Below are 19603 nucleotides of genomic sequence, written 5' to 3' on the forward strand. Positions count from 1 at the left end.
ATTTATGAATTATTTCATCACAATTGAAGAATAAGACTGTAAAAAATTTGTTCGCGTTTAATCGAGAACAAGATTTTTATCCAATCGCTCTGCATGTAACATTTTCGCTTTCGGTGTCTGGTATTTTCATCCAATCAGAGAGAAGCTTTTGCCCGCGTAGAATCAAAGCCACACGACCTCCAAAGGTGAGTATCCTCCAAAAATCCTAATTATAGAAAAATTGGTGGCACCTAGAGTTAAAACATCCCCATATTCGTATTCTTCGATGAATTTTAAGGAAGGGGTCATCTATAGTTTTACAAATTTATCTTCTGTGATGCCGGAAAAGATCCATGAAAATCATCAAAATGAGGCCTCCATCCCACGCTCCCTGCCATTGTTTTCGTTATATTTTGCTTTTTCTATGCTGTGAAATGAAATCCAATACTATCAAATGTGACTTCTATACAAAGTAACAGTAGGGAATCAATTTTCCACGTTGAATTTGTGAAATAAAGTGTTGTTTGAATGTTTATTCAGTTGACCTATATATTGCCATTGCTTACAAATATGTGCTGTATTCAGGTCATGGAAAGCATGAAGTTTTCCCTTTTCCCAGAGATGTTAGCAAATATTTACATATACAAGTTTGGTGTTTATTGAAACTGGAGACAACTGCTTCAAAAAAGTACAAGTAGAGTATTTATTTTTTAAATATTGTTAATTTTAACTGTTGCCTTTTTGTTGGGCTTGGCATGTCTTCTACAATAACATCAACACATCATAATGTCTACTTCTTTGGGTAAGATATGTGGAGAAGTGTAAAGAAAACAGTATTTTGACTGATGACCATCGCAACAGTCACTGTGGACGATTTCAAATGACATCTTAACATTAAGTTAAGGTTCATGTGGACCCTATGGCTAAAATGGCCGTATTTTCACCTCAAAATTTTCTCTGAGTACAGGCAAACCTGTGCATCTGGAAAAGTTTTAAGGCATGGCATGCCCTAGATAAATAGAATTCAAATGCATTGTATGATTTAGAAAATTCATAACTTAACTGGATTTTGCCGTACACTTTTTTTCGTCTCTGCAGAAGACGATAAAATTAACAAACAGTTGAGTTTACCGTGATATGGTCCACTCAGGTACACAGTTTAAATAACCAATTATTGTCGGGTATCTATTGTCCATCTAATGTCCATGTCAATTAAAAATGCTCACTTTAATTTTTACCTGTGGGGAAGTTCTCAAACCTGTTTCCCAACTTAGTTTATTTTGGCACCTTCTGGAGAAATGAAAAAAAGTGCACGGCAAAATCCTGGTAAGTTTTTACTTTTCTAAAACATAAAACATATTTAAAATTCATTTATCTAGGGCATGCTATGCTTGAATTTTTTTACAGATGCGCAGGTTTGTCTGTACTCAGAGTAAATTTTGAGGTGAAAATACGGCCATTTTAGCCATAGGGTCCACATGAACCTTAAAAATACAAAAATTATAATTTATAGTCAAATACTTCATCATTAAATCTGGTTAATACTATTTATATAAATATATCTATTATGCATATTTCATTGTAACTTTTTGTCTTAATAAATAGAAACCTCTAGTGACATTCCTTTAATTAAGAGCAATATTATACAGGCAGTTGCATTGTCAGTCTTGATTTACATGTATTTTTAAAGAATCTGTAAAATGATCATACATGTATACGTAGATGAAGAGAATGTAACCATGTAATCAGAGAGCATGATTTGCCATCTAAAATCAATAGACCACTTTTGATTTTATGCCCTTCCCTGGAAAAGTTTGTCTGTTTATATGCATACCTTTAGGAGGTCATTTACCACATAGACAGGATTGCTTGTATCCCTGCTCTATTAAAGTGCTTTAGACTTCTTTGTGATCATCAATATGCAGGATATATTGGAAATAATGATAGTTTGGTAGCTACATAACTTAATTTCAATTTACTTATGATGACAGAATATAATTTGAATAATGATTCATTATGTATAGAGTCATATTTTTTAAAACCTGTCTTAACATGAGGAGGCATTGATGATGCCCCAATTTGCATGAATGATTTTCACGGTTTTTGACAGAAATACAACAAACTGGAAAGGAGAAGGTTACTATTAAGACAAAATTAATTTTTCTGGCACTTTCCTTTACAATAGAGCCGCGACCCCTTAAATAAACATAATTTGTAGTAAAAGGTCAATTTTGGTACTTTTTTCGTATAATTCTAATTGTTTTTGGCATAATTAACTTTGGCCGCCATCTCCGATCCAAAAAGTTTTTATATTGATGAAATCTATGTTAAAATTAAAATCTTTTGGTTACAGCACATTTTATATGTAGATCGTAGGTGGCGGCCAAAGTGTTTCTAACGCTTTTAGGTCTGAAAAATACACAAAATCATCATATTTTGACAAAATGTCCAAAATGGGCTTACTTTGGAGAATATTATGTACTCTTATGAAAAGAACTGATATATTCAGCATTTAGACTTTTGAAATAGACCCATTTTCGAACCAAATAATTAATTATACCCCCGCTTTAAAAAAGGGGGGGTATACTGTTTTACCTCTGTCTGTCCGTCAGTCCGTCCGTCATTATACCCCCGCTTTAAAAAAGGGGGGGTATACTGTTTTAGCTCTGTCTGTCCGTCAGTCCGTCCGTCAGTCCGTCCATCAGTCAGTCCGTCCATCAGTCCATCAGTCAGTCCGTCCTATGAAACTTTCGTCACATTTTTCTCAGGAACTACACATCCACCCTTTCTGTAATTTGGTATCAACATTTATATATGTCAGCCATACCGTGTGATGCGTTTTCAGATTCATCACTTGACAACTTCCTGTTTACCGAACACTTGTCTGATTTTACACATGATAGCCAAGTTGAAAATTTTCGTCACATTTTTCTCAGGAACTACAATACAAGGATTTCTGAAATTTGGTTTCAGGATTTATATAAGTCAGCTATACCGTGTGATGCGTTTTCAGATTCATCACTCGACAACTTCCTGTTTACCGAACACTTGTATGATTTTACACATGATAGCCAAGTTGAAAATTTTCGTCACATTTTTCTCAGGAACTACAATACAAGGATTTCTGAAATTTGGTTTCAGGATTTATATAAGTCAGCTATACCGTGTGATGCGTTTTCAGATTCATCACTCGACAACTTCCTGTTTACCGAACACTTGTATGATTTTACACATGATAGCCAAGTTGAAAATTTTCGTCACATTTTTCTCAGGAACTACAATACAAGGATTTCTGAAATTTGGTTTCAGGATTTATATAAGTCAGCTATACCGTGTGATGCGTTTTCAGATTCATCACTCGGCAACTTCCTGTTTACCGAACACTTCCATATTTTTACACTATTAATATTATCCACTTGCGGCGGGGGCATCATCAGTGAGCAGTAGCTCGCAGTTTCACTTGTTGAGACTTTTTTGGTGTTTTATGATAAAGTTGATATTTTAGGCCATTTTGTGCCATAAGTGAACCTTGTCCTTTGTCTATTACTGTATGCCATATTCTAACACAGGATCTTCATGCCTTACCACAAGTTAAACGACCAAGGCTTGTAAAATTGCTTTCTTGCTTGTGAAACTCTTCTCTACAAGCCAACAGAATCTAACTAAAAATTTTGTAAAATTGAGCTCCTCCAAGCTTGTGGATTCAATAATTTATGGTAAAGACTGGGATACCTGACACAGTAAACCACCACTCTATCATATCTTCAGTAGTCCTATTAACCTTTTTAGCTCACTTTGCGTCTGCCGTCGTCTGTCGTCGTTAACTTTTACAAAAATCTTCTCCTCTGAAACTATTGGGCCAAATTAAACCAAACTTAGCCACAATCATTTTTGGGGTATCTAGTTTTAAAAATGTGTCCGGTGACCGGGCCAACCAACCAAGATGGCCGCCATGGCTAAAAATAGAACATAGGGGTAAAATGCAGTTTTTGGCTTATAACTCAAAAATCAAAGCATTTAGAGCAAATCTGACATGGGGTAAAATTGTTTTAATAGGTCAAGATCTATCTGCCCTGAAATTTTCAGATGAACCGGACAACTGGTTGTTGGGTTGCTGCCCCTGAATTGGTAACTTTAAGGAAATTTTGCTGTTTTTATACCACCGCAAAAATTGAAAATTTTTTGGTATTATAATTGTATGATGTTGGCGTCGTCATCTGCGTTGTCGTCATCGTCCGAATACTTTTAGTTTTCGCACTCTAACTTTAGTAAATGTGAAAAGAAATCTATGAAATTTTAACACAAGGTTTATTACCACAAAAGGAAGGTTGGGATTGATTTTGGGAGTTTTTGTTTCAACAGTTTAGGTATAAGGGGCCAAAAAAGGGCCCAAATAAGCATTATTCTTGGTTTTCGCACAATAAAAGAGGGACGAAAGATACCAAAGGGACAGTCAAACTCATAAATCTAAAACAAACTGACAACTCCATGGCTAAAAATGAAAAAGACAAACAGAAAAAACAATAGTACACACGACACAACATAGAAAACTAAAGAATAAACAACACGAACCCCACCAAAAACTAGGGGTGATCTCAGGTGCTCCGGAAGGGTAAGCAGATCCTGCTCCACATGTGGCACCCGTCGTGTTGCTTATGTGATTACAAATCCGGTAAATAGTCTAATTCGGTAGGTCATATTCATGAAAGGGAAGGGGATTGTAGTTACGACGTAAGGAACATATCCGATATCATTTGTGAAACGGTTATTCCATAACGGTCAACCAACTCGTGATGGCGTCCGTAAAATTTACGAAGGGATGATTTCAACTTCACTATTTGGAACTCTTGGTTTAATAGCTTCCTTGTGAGCAGCAAACCTCTATCAAGAAAATCATGATAGGAAATGCAAGCACGGGAATATCGTATCAATTGGGAGATATATACCCCGTATGCAGGTGCTGCTGGAATGTTGCTACTTAGAAATGGAAAGTTCACAATTGGAAAGCTGAAATCATCTCTTTTGTCGTAAAGTTTTGTTTTCAACCGACCCTCATTGTCAATTTCTAGATGTAAGTCAAGATATGAAGCCGACTTAATTGTATCTGTAGTATCCTTTATCTCTAGTTCGATTGGATAGATGCGTTCCACGTAGTCACCAAATTTTGAATTGTTTAGTGAAAGAACATCATCTATATAGCGGAAAGTAGAGTTAAAGGATATTGCTAACTTCTTGTCTTTCTTCCTAAGAAGTTCCTGCATGAAGTCAGCCTCATAATAATAAAGAAACAAGTCGGCGAGTAGAGGGGCACAGTTTGTTCCCATTGGAATGCCGACAGTCTGTTGAAAAACACGTCCTCCGAACGTAACAAATATGTTGTCAATCAAGAAATCAAGCATCTTGATAATATCAGTTTCAGAGAATTTTTTGTTTGAATCAGAGTGATTCTTTACAAAGTAGGATTTATCCCTCCCTAAGACAAGATACTTGTATCTACGTTGGCCATTCTTTTTTATGAAGCAAAGTAATACCAACTCTTTCAATTTGTCTTTTAGTTTGGAATGTGGAATACTTGTGTACAGAGTAGAAAAGTCAAATGTTTTAATACTGTTACAAGATGAAAGAGAGTTAGATTGTATGTACTCTAAAAGATCTTTTGAATTTTTAAGTATCCACATCTGATTCACGCCACCTCTAGAATAGGCAGTTTCACAATAACTTTGAAGCCCGTCTTTGATTGCTGATAAAATAGATGTTAATAATTTAGAAAGAGGTTTCGTGGAGCACTTGGAAGACCCAGCAATATACCGTTGTTTGTAAGGACACTTATGTAGTTTAGGTATCCAATACAGTGATGGAAGATCCAGTTCTTCATCTTTGGTTGAAATTCCAAAGGAACATAGAACAGACCTATGATTATCCAGGATTTCCTCTTTGGTAAGTGTCGTGAGGGTATATGTTGAGTTTCCAAGTGAATTGTCAATACCTAATTCGTTTATCAAGCAGTTGATGTAGTGACTTTTACACACAAAAACGATGTTATTTGGGGCTTTATCTGCGGGGACAACAACATATTTGTCATGGAGGTCAGATAGGTGTTTTGCAACATTTGGGTCTTTAAAGATTGACGTAGCATGGGCATTGATGGACCCATTCAGTTTCTTAATTCTGATTTGTATCAACGACCTCACTGCCTTAATCCATTCGGAAAGAGTGTCTACGTCTTCCTTCTCGCGCTTAGCCCATTGCCTGGCATAATCCTCGACTGAATCCATCAAAATTTTAAAGTTGTATTTCCAATTGATGGATTTAGGCTCACGATATTTGGGACCTTTCGATAACACATTTCGTAGAGAAGTGTTATTAACAATGTTAAGGTCACCGGTAATAACGTGGCCAGCAGGATTATATGTGAATTTGGAACTAGCACAAGTGCAATCAGGAGGTTTAGACTTGAAGTCGTCAATATCGAGATCCTGCAAAACGCGTTTGTAATTGAAAATTTTAGTTGCAATAGGTTTGGTATAGGTATAAGAAATTATTGGTACAGACTGGTCTTTGAAATAAGGAGGTATTTTCGATTGTACTAATTTATGATGAAGGATATTGCCTAGGTTGACGCCATCGAGACCTTTGTTGGCAACTTTAGTATAAGTAAATAGAAATAAATGAAATTTAAACACAAGGTTAATGACCACAAAAGGAAGGTTGAGATTGATTTTGGGAGTTGAGGTCCAAACAGTTTAGGAATTAGGGGCCTAAAAGGGGCCCAAATAAGCATTTTTCTTGGTTTTCGCACCATAACATTAGTATAAGTAAATAGAAATCAATGAAATTTAAACAAGATTTATGACCATAAAAGAAAGGTTGGGATTGATTTTGGAAGTTTTGGTCCCAAAATTAAACTTTGTTTGATTTCATCAAAAATTGAATAATTAGGGTTCTTTGATGTGCCAAATCTAACTGTGTATGTAGATTCTTAATTTTTGGTCCCGTTTTCAAATTGGTCTACATTAAAGTCCAAAGGGTCCAAAATTAAAGTTTGATTTTAACAAAAATTGAATTCTTGGGCTTCTCTGATATGCTGAATCTAAACATGTACTTAGATTTTTGATTATGGGCCTAGTTTTCAAGTTGGTCCAAATCAGGATCCAAAATTATTATATTAAGTATTGTGCAATAGCAAGAAATTTTCAATTGGACAGTATTCAGCAATAGCAAGAAATCTTAATTGCACAGTATTGTGCAATAGCAAGAAATTTTCAATTGCACAGTATTGCACAATAGCAAGAAATCTTCAATTGCACAGTATTGTGCAATAGCAAATATTTCCAATTGCACAGTATTGCACAATAGCAAGAAATATCTAATTGCACAATATTGTGCAATAGCAAGAAATTTTCATATTTTCAATTGGAGTTATCTTTCTTTGTCCAGAATAGTAGTTGAATCAACTTAAATCATTGCTTTATACAATATGTACAATGTATATTCACTTTTACTACCAACTGATAAATTAAAACAATCTTTACCATTCAGTGATAACAAGCACTTTTTTTTACATTTTAATATGTATTTAACATGTTTAAACGAGTAGTTATTGTTGCATTAGAAATTTGAATTGAGATCAGTTTTGGAATAAGGGAAAGGGGGATGTGAAAAAAAAATTGGGGGAGGGGTCAATTTTTTTCATTTCAGATTTCATAAATAAAAAGAAAATTTCTTCAAACATTTTTTTGAGAGGATTAATATTCAACAGCATAGTGAATTGCTCAAAGGCAAAAAATTTTTTAAGTTCATTAGACCACATTCATTATGTGTCAGAAACCTAAGCTGTGTCAAATTTTTAATCACAATCCAAATTTAGAGCTGAATCCAGCTTGAATGTTGTGTCCATACTTGCCCCAACCGTTCAGGGTTCAACCTCTGTGGTCGTATAAAGCTGTGCCCTGCGGAGCATCTGGTTGGTTATTGTCTTGAATATTATTATAGATAGAGATAAACTGCAAACAGCAATAATGTTCAGCAAAGTAAGATTTACAAATAGGTCAACATGACCGAAATCGTCAATTGACCCCCTAAGGAGTTATTGTCCTTTATAGTCAATTTTTAGCAATTTTCATAAAATTTGTAAATTTTTATTAACATTTTCCACTGAAACTACTGTGTCCAGATCATTATAGATAGAAATAATTGTAAGCAGCAAGACTGTTTAGTAAAGTAAGATGTACAAATACATCACCATCACCAAAACACAATTTTGTCATGAATCCATCTGCTTCCTTTGTTCAATATTCACATAGACCAAGGTGAGCGACACTGGCTCTATATAGTTTGTTATTATCTTGAATATTATTATAGATAAAGATAAATTGTAAACAGCAATAATTTACAACAAAGTAAGACCTAAAAATAAGTCAACATGACCAAAATGGTCAATTGACCCCCTAAGACATGTTTATAGTCAATTTTTAACAATTTTCATAAAATTTGTAAATTTTTACTAACATTTTCCACCGAAACTACTGGGCCATTAGGCCGCCAAGATCATTAAAGATAGAAATAATTATAAGCAGCAAGAATGTTCAGTAAAGTATGATGTACAAACACATCACTATCACCATGATTACCAAAACACAATTTTGTCATGAATCCATCTTTTTCCTTTGTTTAATATTCACATATATTTATCATGTATATACCAAGGTGAGCAACACAGGCTCTTTAGAGCCTCTAGTTTCTCATTTTTAAATTCTGATCATTCTCTGGAGTTACCAGATGAGATTTGACATTATATTTATTATTCAGCACTGCTATTAAAACTATGTGTCATATATACATATAATATACATTTACATCATTCAGGGGTACTACATGTGCAAGTAATTTTTTTTTTACTTGAAGAAGTAATATGAATAAACTTATATTAGTTAATTTGAAGGATACTTACACTAGTAAATTTTATTTACTTGTATTGGGGAAAAAAATGGCTAAGTTATACACATGTCCCTTAGCTAGACATTCAGATTTTTTGACTTATTGAAGTGAAAAAGTCATCCTATCTTCTTTTCTTGATTTCTTAGGATTTCTTTGCTGTAATAGAATTTGAATAGAAGTTGCATATAATTGCTTACATCCCCTGCGTTTGAACTCTGGCAGATAATTGTCTTATTGATAATCATACAGCCATATCTCCTTAATTTTATATATAGTATAATATCAAATCAGTATGTAATCTTATGATGTACAGTACATTTATATATAGTATAATATCAAATCAGTATGTAATCTTATGATGTACAGTACATTTATATATAGTATAATATCAAATCAGTATGTAATCTTATGATGTACAGTACATTTATATATAGTATAATATCAAATCAGTATGTAATCTTATGATGTACAGTACATTTATATATAGTATAATATCAAATCAGTATGTAATCTTATGATGTACAGTACATCATGTACAAATATATAGTATAATATCAAATCAGTATGTAATCTTATGATGTACAGTACATCATGTACAAATATATATTCCTCCAATGGAACTAGATTTTGTGCAAATCAACCATGCTATATTTGATTTCCTATATTGCTACAGGAGTCTAGATCAAATGGTTCTGACTTTCAATAATATAAATTTGCTACATGAAACATTAGTCATCAGAACATTATCACATGATTATGAATTACAAATAAACCATCATGCAAGTACAAGCATGACTAATTAATGGATGTGTTGTGAAATTGGTTTCAAACTTATTCCACCAAAGACATTTCAAACCCTTATTTTTATTCACTCTCACTAATTTTATTTTTAAATTATATTTAATCATATTGTCATGATTAATTGTAAATATAAATATATCTGCTTTAGTAAATATTTTTTTATGTCTCTTTACGGGCCTTATTATGGTATACTGTTGTCCATCTGTGGTCCACATGTCGGACATTAACTCAAAAACGCTTTAACCAATATGCATGAAACTTTTTTGAAGTGTATATATATCTATTGAGTGACGTGAGCTCCCTTTTGTTTTTTGTAAATTTCAGATTTACTGTTTCCAGGTTTTGGGATTTTATTCATAAAAAGGGGGGAATTTTCCAGTTTTGAGTCAAGTACTAGAGAATGCTTTCACCAACTTGCAAGAAATATTAATGAATTGCTAATATCTATTGACATGAGCTACCTTTCACTTTTTATAAATTTTATATTTTACGTTTCCAATTGACAGGGTTTTGATTTTTTTTTAAAGGTGGGGGGGGGGGGGGATTTAGGTCATACCTTTGGTCATGGTTCATTGACATTGAATATTCCATGGAGGTTATTTGTCCCTGCACCTTTGGTCATGGTTCATTGACATTGAATATTGCATGGAGGTTATTTGTCCCTGCACCTTTGGTCATGGTTCATTGACATTGAATATTCCATGGAGGTTATTTGTCCCTGTACCTCTGGTCATGATTCATTGACATTGAATATTCCATGGAGGTTATCTGTCCCTGTACCTCTGGTCATGGTTCATTGACATTGAATATTCCATGGAGGTTATTTGTCCCTGCACCTCTGGTCATGATTCATTGACATTGAATATTCCATGGAGGTTATTTGTCCCTGCACCTCTGGTCATGGTTCATTGACATTGAATATTCCATGGAGGTTATTTGTCCCTGCACCTCTGGTCATGATTCATTGACATTGAATATTCCATGGAGGTTATTTGGCACTGCACCTTTGGTCATGATTCATTGACATGCTACAAACTCTTAACTGGGAGATAGTGCACGAAAGAAGAGCAAGTGCAAAGTCATCATGGTGTACAGAATCATAAAACAACCCTGTGGCTTTTCCCTCATTGCATGCCACTAACATCCACGTGCACCTTTCTGGGACATTATGACAGATTCCTGGTATCATTTGTCAGGACTGATGTTTACAGGCAATCATTCTTCCGTGATATGGTATGATTTTGGAAAGGACTATCTGTATTCTTAGTAACCTGCACAGCACTTGAGTCATTTAAAAAAAGGTGTGCAGAGTGTCTATTCTGTGATTTGAATTCAATTGAATTTGTTATGCTCAGTGATATAATGGGGCGTATGACATTTGCGCCGATTTTGGAAATTTTCATTCTTTCATTTGCGCCGATTTCATTTTTTCATTTGCGCCGATTTTATATTTTCTCCTAATTAGATTTACAGGTAAGTTAATACTTGTACATGTACTATACCATTGGTAAAATTTGGTTATAAGTGTTGTTCACTTATGTTTAATTAGTTAATTTTGATTCATATTGTTCTGGAACTTCGTTGTAACATGATGGACATATTGCACATTAAAACTAAGCCGAGTAGTCAATTCTTTAATCAGCGACGATCATACATATAGGAAGGTCAATGTCCTAAAACATATCTTACTAATGAACCATACAATCGTGTAAATCCAGTCACCACGGATTCTGATAGTCTGACTATTATCAAATCACAAAACGAGCAAAACCATGTGGCAGATAACCGAAAGTCAGAGGCTAAGAACTACGGGTACGGTCAAGGAAAAAGTCTGGAGATGTTTCTTGTGGTCCTTCTTCCATCTCCCCGTGGTGAGCAGGGGACAACAGTTATATATATATATATATATATATATATATATATATATACATGTTATGATTGACAATTCATTTCATTTGTACAAGTGGCTAACCGAAGACGTCTATAATAATAAATAAAAAATAACATGACTTTGTTAGAGAGTTGGTCTCATTGGCACTCATACCACATCTTCTTATATCTATTCACCTGTAATTTACCTGTAAAAAAATCGGCGCAAATGAAAGAAAAAATCGGCGCAAATGAAATGCAGATCGGCGCAAATGCAAAACGCCTATATAATGGTTACAGATATAGATAAACCCCTTATGACCTCCTCTCACTCTTTTTTTCTGCTAACTGAGGGAGCCCTAGTGAGGGGTTTAAAATGAAGGAATGTCTCACTTTTTATGACCCACCTATGATAGTAGAGGGGTATTATGTTTTCTGGTCTGTGCGTCTGTTTGTTCGTTCGTCCATCTGTCCCGCTTCAGGTTCAAGTTTTTGGTCAAGGTAGTTTTTGATGAAGTTGAAGTACAATCAACTTGAAACTTAGTACACATGTGCCCTATGATATGATCTGTCTAATTTTAATGCCAAATTAGAGTTTTTACCCCAATTTCACGGTTCACTGAACATAGAAATGATAGTGAGAGTTTCAGGTTAAAGTTTTTGGTCAAGGTAGTTTTTGATGAAGTTGAAGTCCAATCACCTTGAAACTTAGTATACATGCATGTGCCCTATGATATGATATCTCTAATTATACCCCACGCAACGAAGTTGCGCTGGGTATAATGTTTTTGACCCGTCCGTCCGTCCGTCAGTCCGTCCGTCCGTCAGTCCTGTTTCTTGTCATTGCAACTCCTCTCAAAACACAACAGAATTTCACGAAACCTTTTCAGATGATAAGGACATACTATGTAGTTGTGCATATCGACGGGAAATTGCAATTCAATTTTTTTTCTAGGAGTTACGCCCCTTTGAACTTATTTACTTTAATGTACTACTACTGCAACAGTTTGTCATCGCAACTCCTCTCAAACCACACAACAGAATTTCACGAAACCTTTTCAGATAATAAGGACATACTTTGTGGTTGTGCATATCGACGGGAAATTGCGATTCAATTTTTTTTCTAGGAGTTACGCCCCTTTGAACTTATTTACTTGAATGTATTACTGCAACCGTTTGTCATCGCAACTCCTCTCAAACCACACAACAGAATTTCACGAAACCTTTTCAGATAATAAGGACATACTATGTAGTTGTGCATATCGACGGGAAATTGCGATTCAATTTTTTTTCTAGGAGTTACGCCCTTTCAGGGCTCACACTACTTCAGAATTATAGGGAGAAGTGACTTCTCTTTTTGAAACTGATAGGGAGAAGTGGTGAGATTTGAAAGAGAAGTGCTCATTCGCACGGTGCGATACAATGTTTAGATTTTACAATAGTATAAAGGGCCATATGTAAATAATGTTCTTTTTATATTGTTCAATTCATATCTGAGTAAAAAAATTACAATTAAAGTAACATTTGAAATTAAAAGTTGTTTAAGCTTGTGAGAAACTACCAACTAAATATCTAGCACTAAAAAAAAAAAAAAATGTAAAGAAATTATAATATATATATATTAATTACAATTTAATTTAAAATTATCTTGTGTATGGCATTCAGTGTTTCTCATAAAAAAATATAAAAGTTATTAAGCGGACGAATGCAAGAAAATTTACAAAAATAAACGATGTTTGACAAGTTATTTGGAAAGGAACATGACGTTTTTAATGCAATAAATGGATGAAAAATTTACTGGAGGCAACTTTTATCACGTTTAAATGAAGTAACAAACTTATTTTGCCGCCGAAATTGAGGTTGATGTACGTTTTCGAGTAACAAGCACCGGAAATGCACGAAGTGATAAAAAGTTGTATTTTTATCAAATAACCTGCTACACACAGCGAAGACAATGCTTCAACCTCTTTTCAAAAGATAATGAATCGTTTATGTCTGAATTTCTTTAATTATCAATAAAAAATTGATGTTTCATCAACTTGGTAAAAATTGAAAATGTCCGATGACGGAAGCGACTGAAAGCGACTATCGTCAAGAACAGGGCGACTTGTTTTCGCTTTTGGGGGTCGGGGAAAGCGAAGTGACGGTCAGGAAGGCGACTTCTTCGCCCAAGTCGCCTGGTAGCGTGAGCCCTGCCCTTTGAACTTATTTACTTTAATGTACTACTGCAACAGTTTGTCATCGCAACTCCTCTCAAACCACACAACAGAATTTTACGAAACCTTTTCAGATAATAAGGACATACTATGTAGTTGTGCATATCGACAGGAAATTGCGATTCAATTTTTTTTCTAGGAGTTACGCCCCTTTGAACTTATTTACTTTAATGTATTACTGCAACCGTTTGTCATCGCAACTCCTCTCAAACCACACAACAGAATTTCACGAAACCTTTTCAGATAATAAGGGCATACTATGTAGTTGTGCATATCGACGGGAAATTGCGATTCAATTTTTTTTCTAGGAGTTACACCCCTTTGAACTTATTTACTTTAATGTACTACTGCAACAGTTTGTCATCGCAACTCCTCTCAAACCACACAACAGAATTTCATGAAACTTTGTAGATAATAAGGACATACTATGTAGATGTGCATATCAACCGGAAATTACGGTTCAATTTTTTTTCTAGGAGTTATGCCCCTTTGAACTTATTTGCCTCAATGTACTTCTGCAACAGTTTGTCATCTCAACTCCTCTGAAAACACACAACAGAATTTCATGAAATTTTGTAGATAATAAGGACATACTATGTATATTGACAGGAAATTATTATTCAATATTTTTTCTTAAAAATTTTTTTTTTCTTATACTTATTTAATTTCTCCAATGACAATGTGGGGACGTGGGGTATGTGAGCGTGCTCACTAAGGTTCTTTAATTATTAAATGCCAAATTAGAGTTTTACCCCAATTTCATGGTCCACTAAATGTAGAAAATGATAGTGTGAGTGCCCGGGTTTCATTATCTTTCATGTTGACTGGTACTTCCACGTTTCTAGGTGGTACTTTTCAATTTATTCCATGAATATCTTATATAAAAATTCCTACATTTAGGCGGTACTTGTCATAGCATAGGAGGGTAAAAGTACCGGGTACCGCCTCCTAATGAAGGCCTGGAGTGGGGCATCCGTGTACTACATGTACTATGGACACATTCTTGTTTTTATTATAATTCATCTATATCTTCAATTGTTACAAAATTAAAGAAACAATTAAAGAAGGTTGCACTGATTTACAAATACTGCTTTCCTATTCAGATGGACAGAGTGAACTAAGAAGATTTCTGTATAATTACTTTGGTCAGAGTCTTTGATAGTCTTTGTTTGTATGTACATGTAGTACCAAATGTTAACACAGTAATTCTAACATGACGTCCTTCAAACGCTTTGAGTACACACCTGTGGTAAATTATGAATATATTGCCAGGGCTGTTCCGATCTTACTCCCACGTCATATGCTTTTTTTATGAATGAGGTACCCAACGTCATCATTGACGTAAAGATTATAAGCATTTTACGGGAAATTACACGCTTGAGAAACTGAAAATCATCACAAGGAAACGTAAACAAACTATGCTAAAATGTGGTATAAGCCAAATTTTTTTTATATAGATAAGACATAAAAGTCAATTATCATTTAAATTCGTCCAAAACTATCTAAATACGTCATTACGAGCATGTCAATAATTCAGTTTGTTCCGTTCTTTTACGCCAATTTAAAAGTACGTTTATTTATGGCAACGGCAAATATTTGCCTCCACCTAGAGTGCTTCGATGCAAAAGAATTGCCGTATTTGTCCTATTAGCAATGATTAGAATCGAAATAATTCATGGGGGCTTGAATATATCGTGATTTTACCACGAGTTGTTTCTTTATGCCGATATTTTACCCCTCGTTGTCATAAAGGGCCAACCCGTGGTAAAATCACAATTTATCATATACTTAGACTAAATAACATATGATTTTTACTGTATGATAATAACATTAAATTAACGTAAACTCCATATTTTACGAATTGGTGCTTAGCGGGCTGATATGAAAAGTTTATCACATGCTTGGATTATTATCGCATGCCTTTCCGTAACGTTATCACATGGCATTCCGGTGATACTCGGTAAATTCCGGAAAATACACCTCAATGCTACGTTTTCAGTGAAAAACATTACAAAGTAGTGTACAAAACAATTATTTGAATACTGGAAAGTAAATTGTGTAAAATAATAAAATTGAATTAAAAAAAAAAAAAAAATTAAATAAATGCATTTTTTAAGTTTTCTGAAACATAATTTAGAAAGTTACTTTAAAAAAGTTGACTTTTCCAAACAATGTTCATTATGTATATTGTTGAATTATTATTTTTTTTGTCGATTCGTCCAAATTAAAATGTGTGGGTTTTTTTTCTCTGTTGAGGCATATGATCGAAAGATTTCATATTGAATGTATCAAATTTTGGGTCCGACGTCCGTGAACTTTTTATTCTTTCAACTTCTTTTCGGGAACCATGTAAAAGGATCAATATATGAATCTGTTATTTTTTTTCTCTACTGTTGAAGCATATGATAAAAAGATCATAACATGTCATTTTTCATATCGCATGTATTATCAGCCCTCGGTCAATATCAGCCCTCGGTCAATATCAGCCCTCGAGCCATGCGGCTCTTGGGCTGATATTGAACCTAGGGCTGATAATACATGCGATATGAAAAATGACATGTAATAATCTGATAATATTCAAGTCCCCATGAATTATTATAGTATTAATGAATGGGTGTTTTTATAATGGCCCTGTTATATGTCCAAGGTCTGTAATAATGGTAGAGGAAGTCTGTAATGGCCCGAGGCAACGCCGAGGGCTATTACAGACATCCGAGGCCATTATTACTGACCGAGGACATATAACAGGGCCATTATAAAAACACCCATTACTTAATACATTTATTAACCAACTGAACAAAAGTGTATGTGTTGCTGCTAACTTGATGTACTGTCTTACTCTTTTAAGTTTAAACAAAATAATTTGTACTTTACCATTATAAAGCTTTTAAATATACCAAATATCCAAGATATTAAGTTGAAAGAGATATGTGTTAAAAAACAGGATGAACAGTGATCCCTTTATATGTTTTTTTAATGTTGGTTGCTGGTTACTAAATTAAATAAAATACAAAAAGGTATTATACTCTTTACAACTTAAGTTTTATTAACTTTATTAAAAACCCTAAGTTTTATTAACTTTATTAAAAACCCTAACAGGGCTTAATACAGACAAACTGCATTAATACAGGGCCATTACAGAAAAAACAGGGCCATTACAGAAAAACAGGGCCAATACAGAAAAAACAGGGCCATTACAGAAAAACAGGGCCATTACAGAAAAAAACAGGGCCATTACAGAAAAACAGGGCCATTACAGAAAAAAAACAGGGCCATTACAGAAAAACAGGGCCATTACAGAAAATAAGTTATTCTAATAAACAGTCACTTTTGGCAATAATGCACTTAGTTGGTTAATAATTCTTAATTAACATATGATTTGTTCTCCACTGATTACCTTAAGTATCACTTTGACCTGTAGGTTTCAATTGAAGAAAAGGGGGGAAATTATACAATATATAAATCCATATGCAAAAAACTAATTTCATATAACATGTTCAGTTTTGTAAATCAAATGGAAAGCTTAGGATTTTCCAGATTTTTGTTGCCTTTTGTGGCTCACATATAATCTCACACTTCCTATTTTAATAAAAATCAATGTTCTTTTGAAAAGATCTATGTCTCTAATGCATGAATAACTAGATAGAAAAAGTATTGATTTTTTATCTCCGTCTAAATATAGACTAGTGGTAAATAGCTTTAGGTTAGAGCTAGTGTACTCTTGTTGGCTAGGTCATTTGAGTTTAATGTTGGGTTTTTTAGCTATTTAACTTCAGATATACATAATACTGTTATCAATCATTCTTAAAATATGTTGTTTTGTAAATATTTGAAATACTATATTCTTTATCATTTAGATACATGTATGTATAAAATGATTCCTACAACAAAGAAAATTTTTCAAATAAATGGTGTATTAATTACAATAGGTACACACAATCATGACAATGTACTAATATGACATGTTACATAACATATTGATTATTAAATTGTAACTCTACATGGTGTAGCTAACAAAAACAAATAACCATTTTTATTTTTAGTACATTTTTTATGCCCCACGTAGGGGCATTACACATGTATGTTTTTGGTCTATGCATTTGTCTGTTTGTCTGTCCGTCTGTCTGTCCCACTTCTAGTTAAAATTTTCAGTCAAGGTATTTTTTGATGGTCTTTTTAGTTTAAAAACTGACTCCAGGTATACTGTTGTAAAGGCTATTTATGATAAAGACTGTTTATGACCTTGATATGTGTTTTCAAGAATGCTATCTTGTTGCAGACAAAATACCTGACATTTGATTTGTTCATATCCATTTTATACAAAATACATGAGATTTCCTAGTACTGTTAACTGTAACTGAGACAGAAATAGTGTAGATTATTAAATGTACTTCCTAAATGTTTAAAAAGGAATAATATATACATATCACAAACAAGACACATGTATCTTAAACAAAACAGTTTTCTAGCACTGGTCATAAACGTTATCATCATGATATAAAGGACCCTTTCTCAATGATAAATGTTTTATTAATCATGTCAAGAAAACATCATACTGATCATAATCCCACTAACCTATTGAAAAAATGACATAAATTTGGTGTATAACTATCCAAAATGGCAGTTAATGGACTTTTCCTAAAAAACATCTTGATAAACTATGATACAAATTGAACATCAGAAATGCTCAAAACCTGAAATTTGAAAACCAAGGAATGTAAAAGACTATAAAGTAGTATATTCAAAGTTAAATTGTTTTTATTTCAGATGAAATATACAAGAAACAAGAAAAGAGTTGGAGTTTGTTTACTGTCAACGTATCAATGTATAAAAACCTAATACGACGAAACAAGGGGTCTGCATGCCGTCTCTACAATACACAGTGTTCCCATTCTTGGATATGTCTGACAAAAAATCGCCTCCTAGAAAGGTGGGTATTGATGAAGATTTTCTGAAGGTTGTACTTTTTGAGAAGTTTGTGTTCATTTAACTGATATTTTTACCCTGTTCTATATCATAGGGATTCTTATTTATGATAATTCTATTTCTAGATCTAAATGAGTTGAAATAGGTTTATTGGTATTTTATATCAGATTCCTTTTTCTAAGTTTAAGATCTAGAGCTAAATGGTATACATGGTATAATAGGTTTATTGGTATTTTATATAAGATTCCTTCTAAGTTTAAGATCTAGAACTAAATGGTATACATGGTATAATTGGTTTATTGATATTTTATATCAGATTCCATCTAAGTTTAAGATCTAGAGCTAAATGAGTTAAAATAGGTTTATTGGTATTTTATATCAGATTCCTTCTAAGTTTAAGATCTAGAGCTAAATGGTATACATGGTATAATAGGTTTATTGGTATTTTATATAAGATTCCTTCAAAGTTTAAGATCTAGAACTAAATGAGGTATAATTGGTTTATTGGTATTTTATATAAGATTCCTTCTAAGTTTAAGATCTAGAACTAAATGAGGTATAATAGGTTTATTGGTATTTTATATAAGATTCCTTCTAAGTTTAAGATCTAGAGCTGAATGAGGTATAATTGGTTTATTGGTATTTTATATAAGATTCCTTCTAAGTTTAAGATCTAGAGCTGAATGAGGTATAATAGGTTTATTGGTATTTTATATAAGATTCCTTCTAAGTTTAAGATCTAGAACTAAATGAGGTATAATAGGTTTATTGGTATTTTATATAAGATTCCTTCTAAGTTTAAGATCTAGAGCTGAATGAGGTATAATTGGTTTATTGGTATTTTATATAAGATTCCTTCTAAGTTTAAGATCTAG

The 19603-nt window shown here is 33.5% G+C and overlaps 1 protein-coding gene across 3 annotated transcripts in view; it reads left to right on the top strand.

Moving 5' to 3' along the window:
* Nucleotides 1-105: 105 nt before the first annotated feature.
* LOC143080745 (uncharacterized) overlaps nt 106-19603 on the top strand; it is a 55459-nt gene continuing 35961 nt past the window's right edge. Inside the window, exons 1-2 of one of the 3 annotated variants that reach the window (XM_076256746.1) lie at nt 106-185; nt 18570-18732. In XM_076256746.1, the coding sequence (XP_076112861.1) occupies nt 18664-18732 (69 nt within the window). In that variant the 5' untranslated portion in view covers nt 106-185; nt 18570-18663. Of the gene's footprint in view, nt 186-577; nt 674-18569; nt 18733-19603 lie in introns of those variants that run through there. The other 2 variants (XM_076256747.1, XM_076256748.1) reach the window with 2 other exon arrangements.

Source organism: Mytilus galloprovincialis, chromosome 6 (assembly GCF_965363235.1).
Source record: "Mytilus galloprovincialis chromosome 6, xbMytGall1.hap1.1, whole genome shotgun sequence".
Classification (NCBI taxonomy): Eukaryota; Metazoa; Mollusca; class Bivalvia; order Mytilida; family Mytilidae; genus Mytilus; species Mytilus galloprovincialis.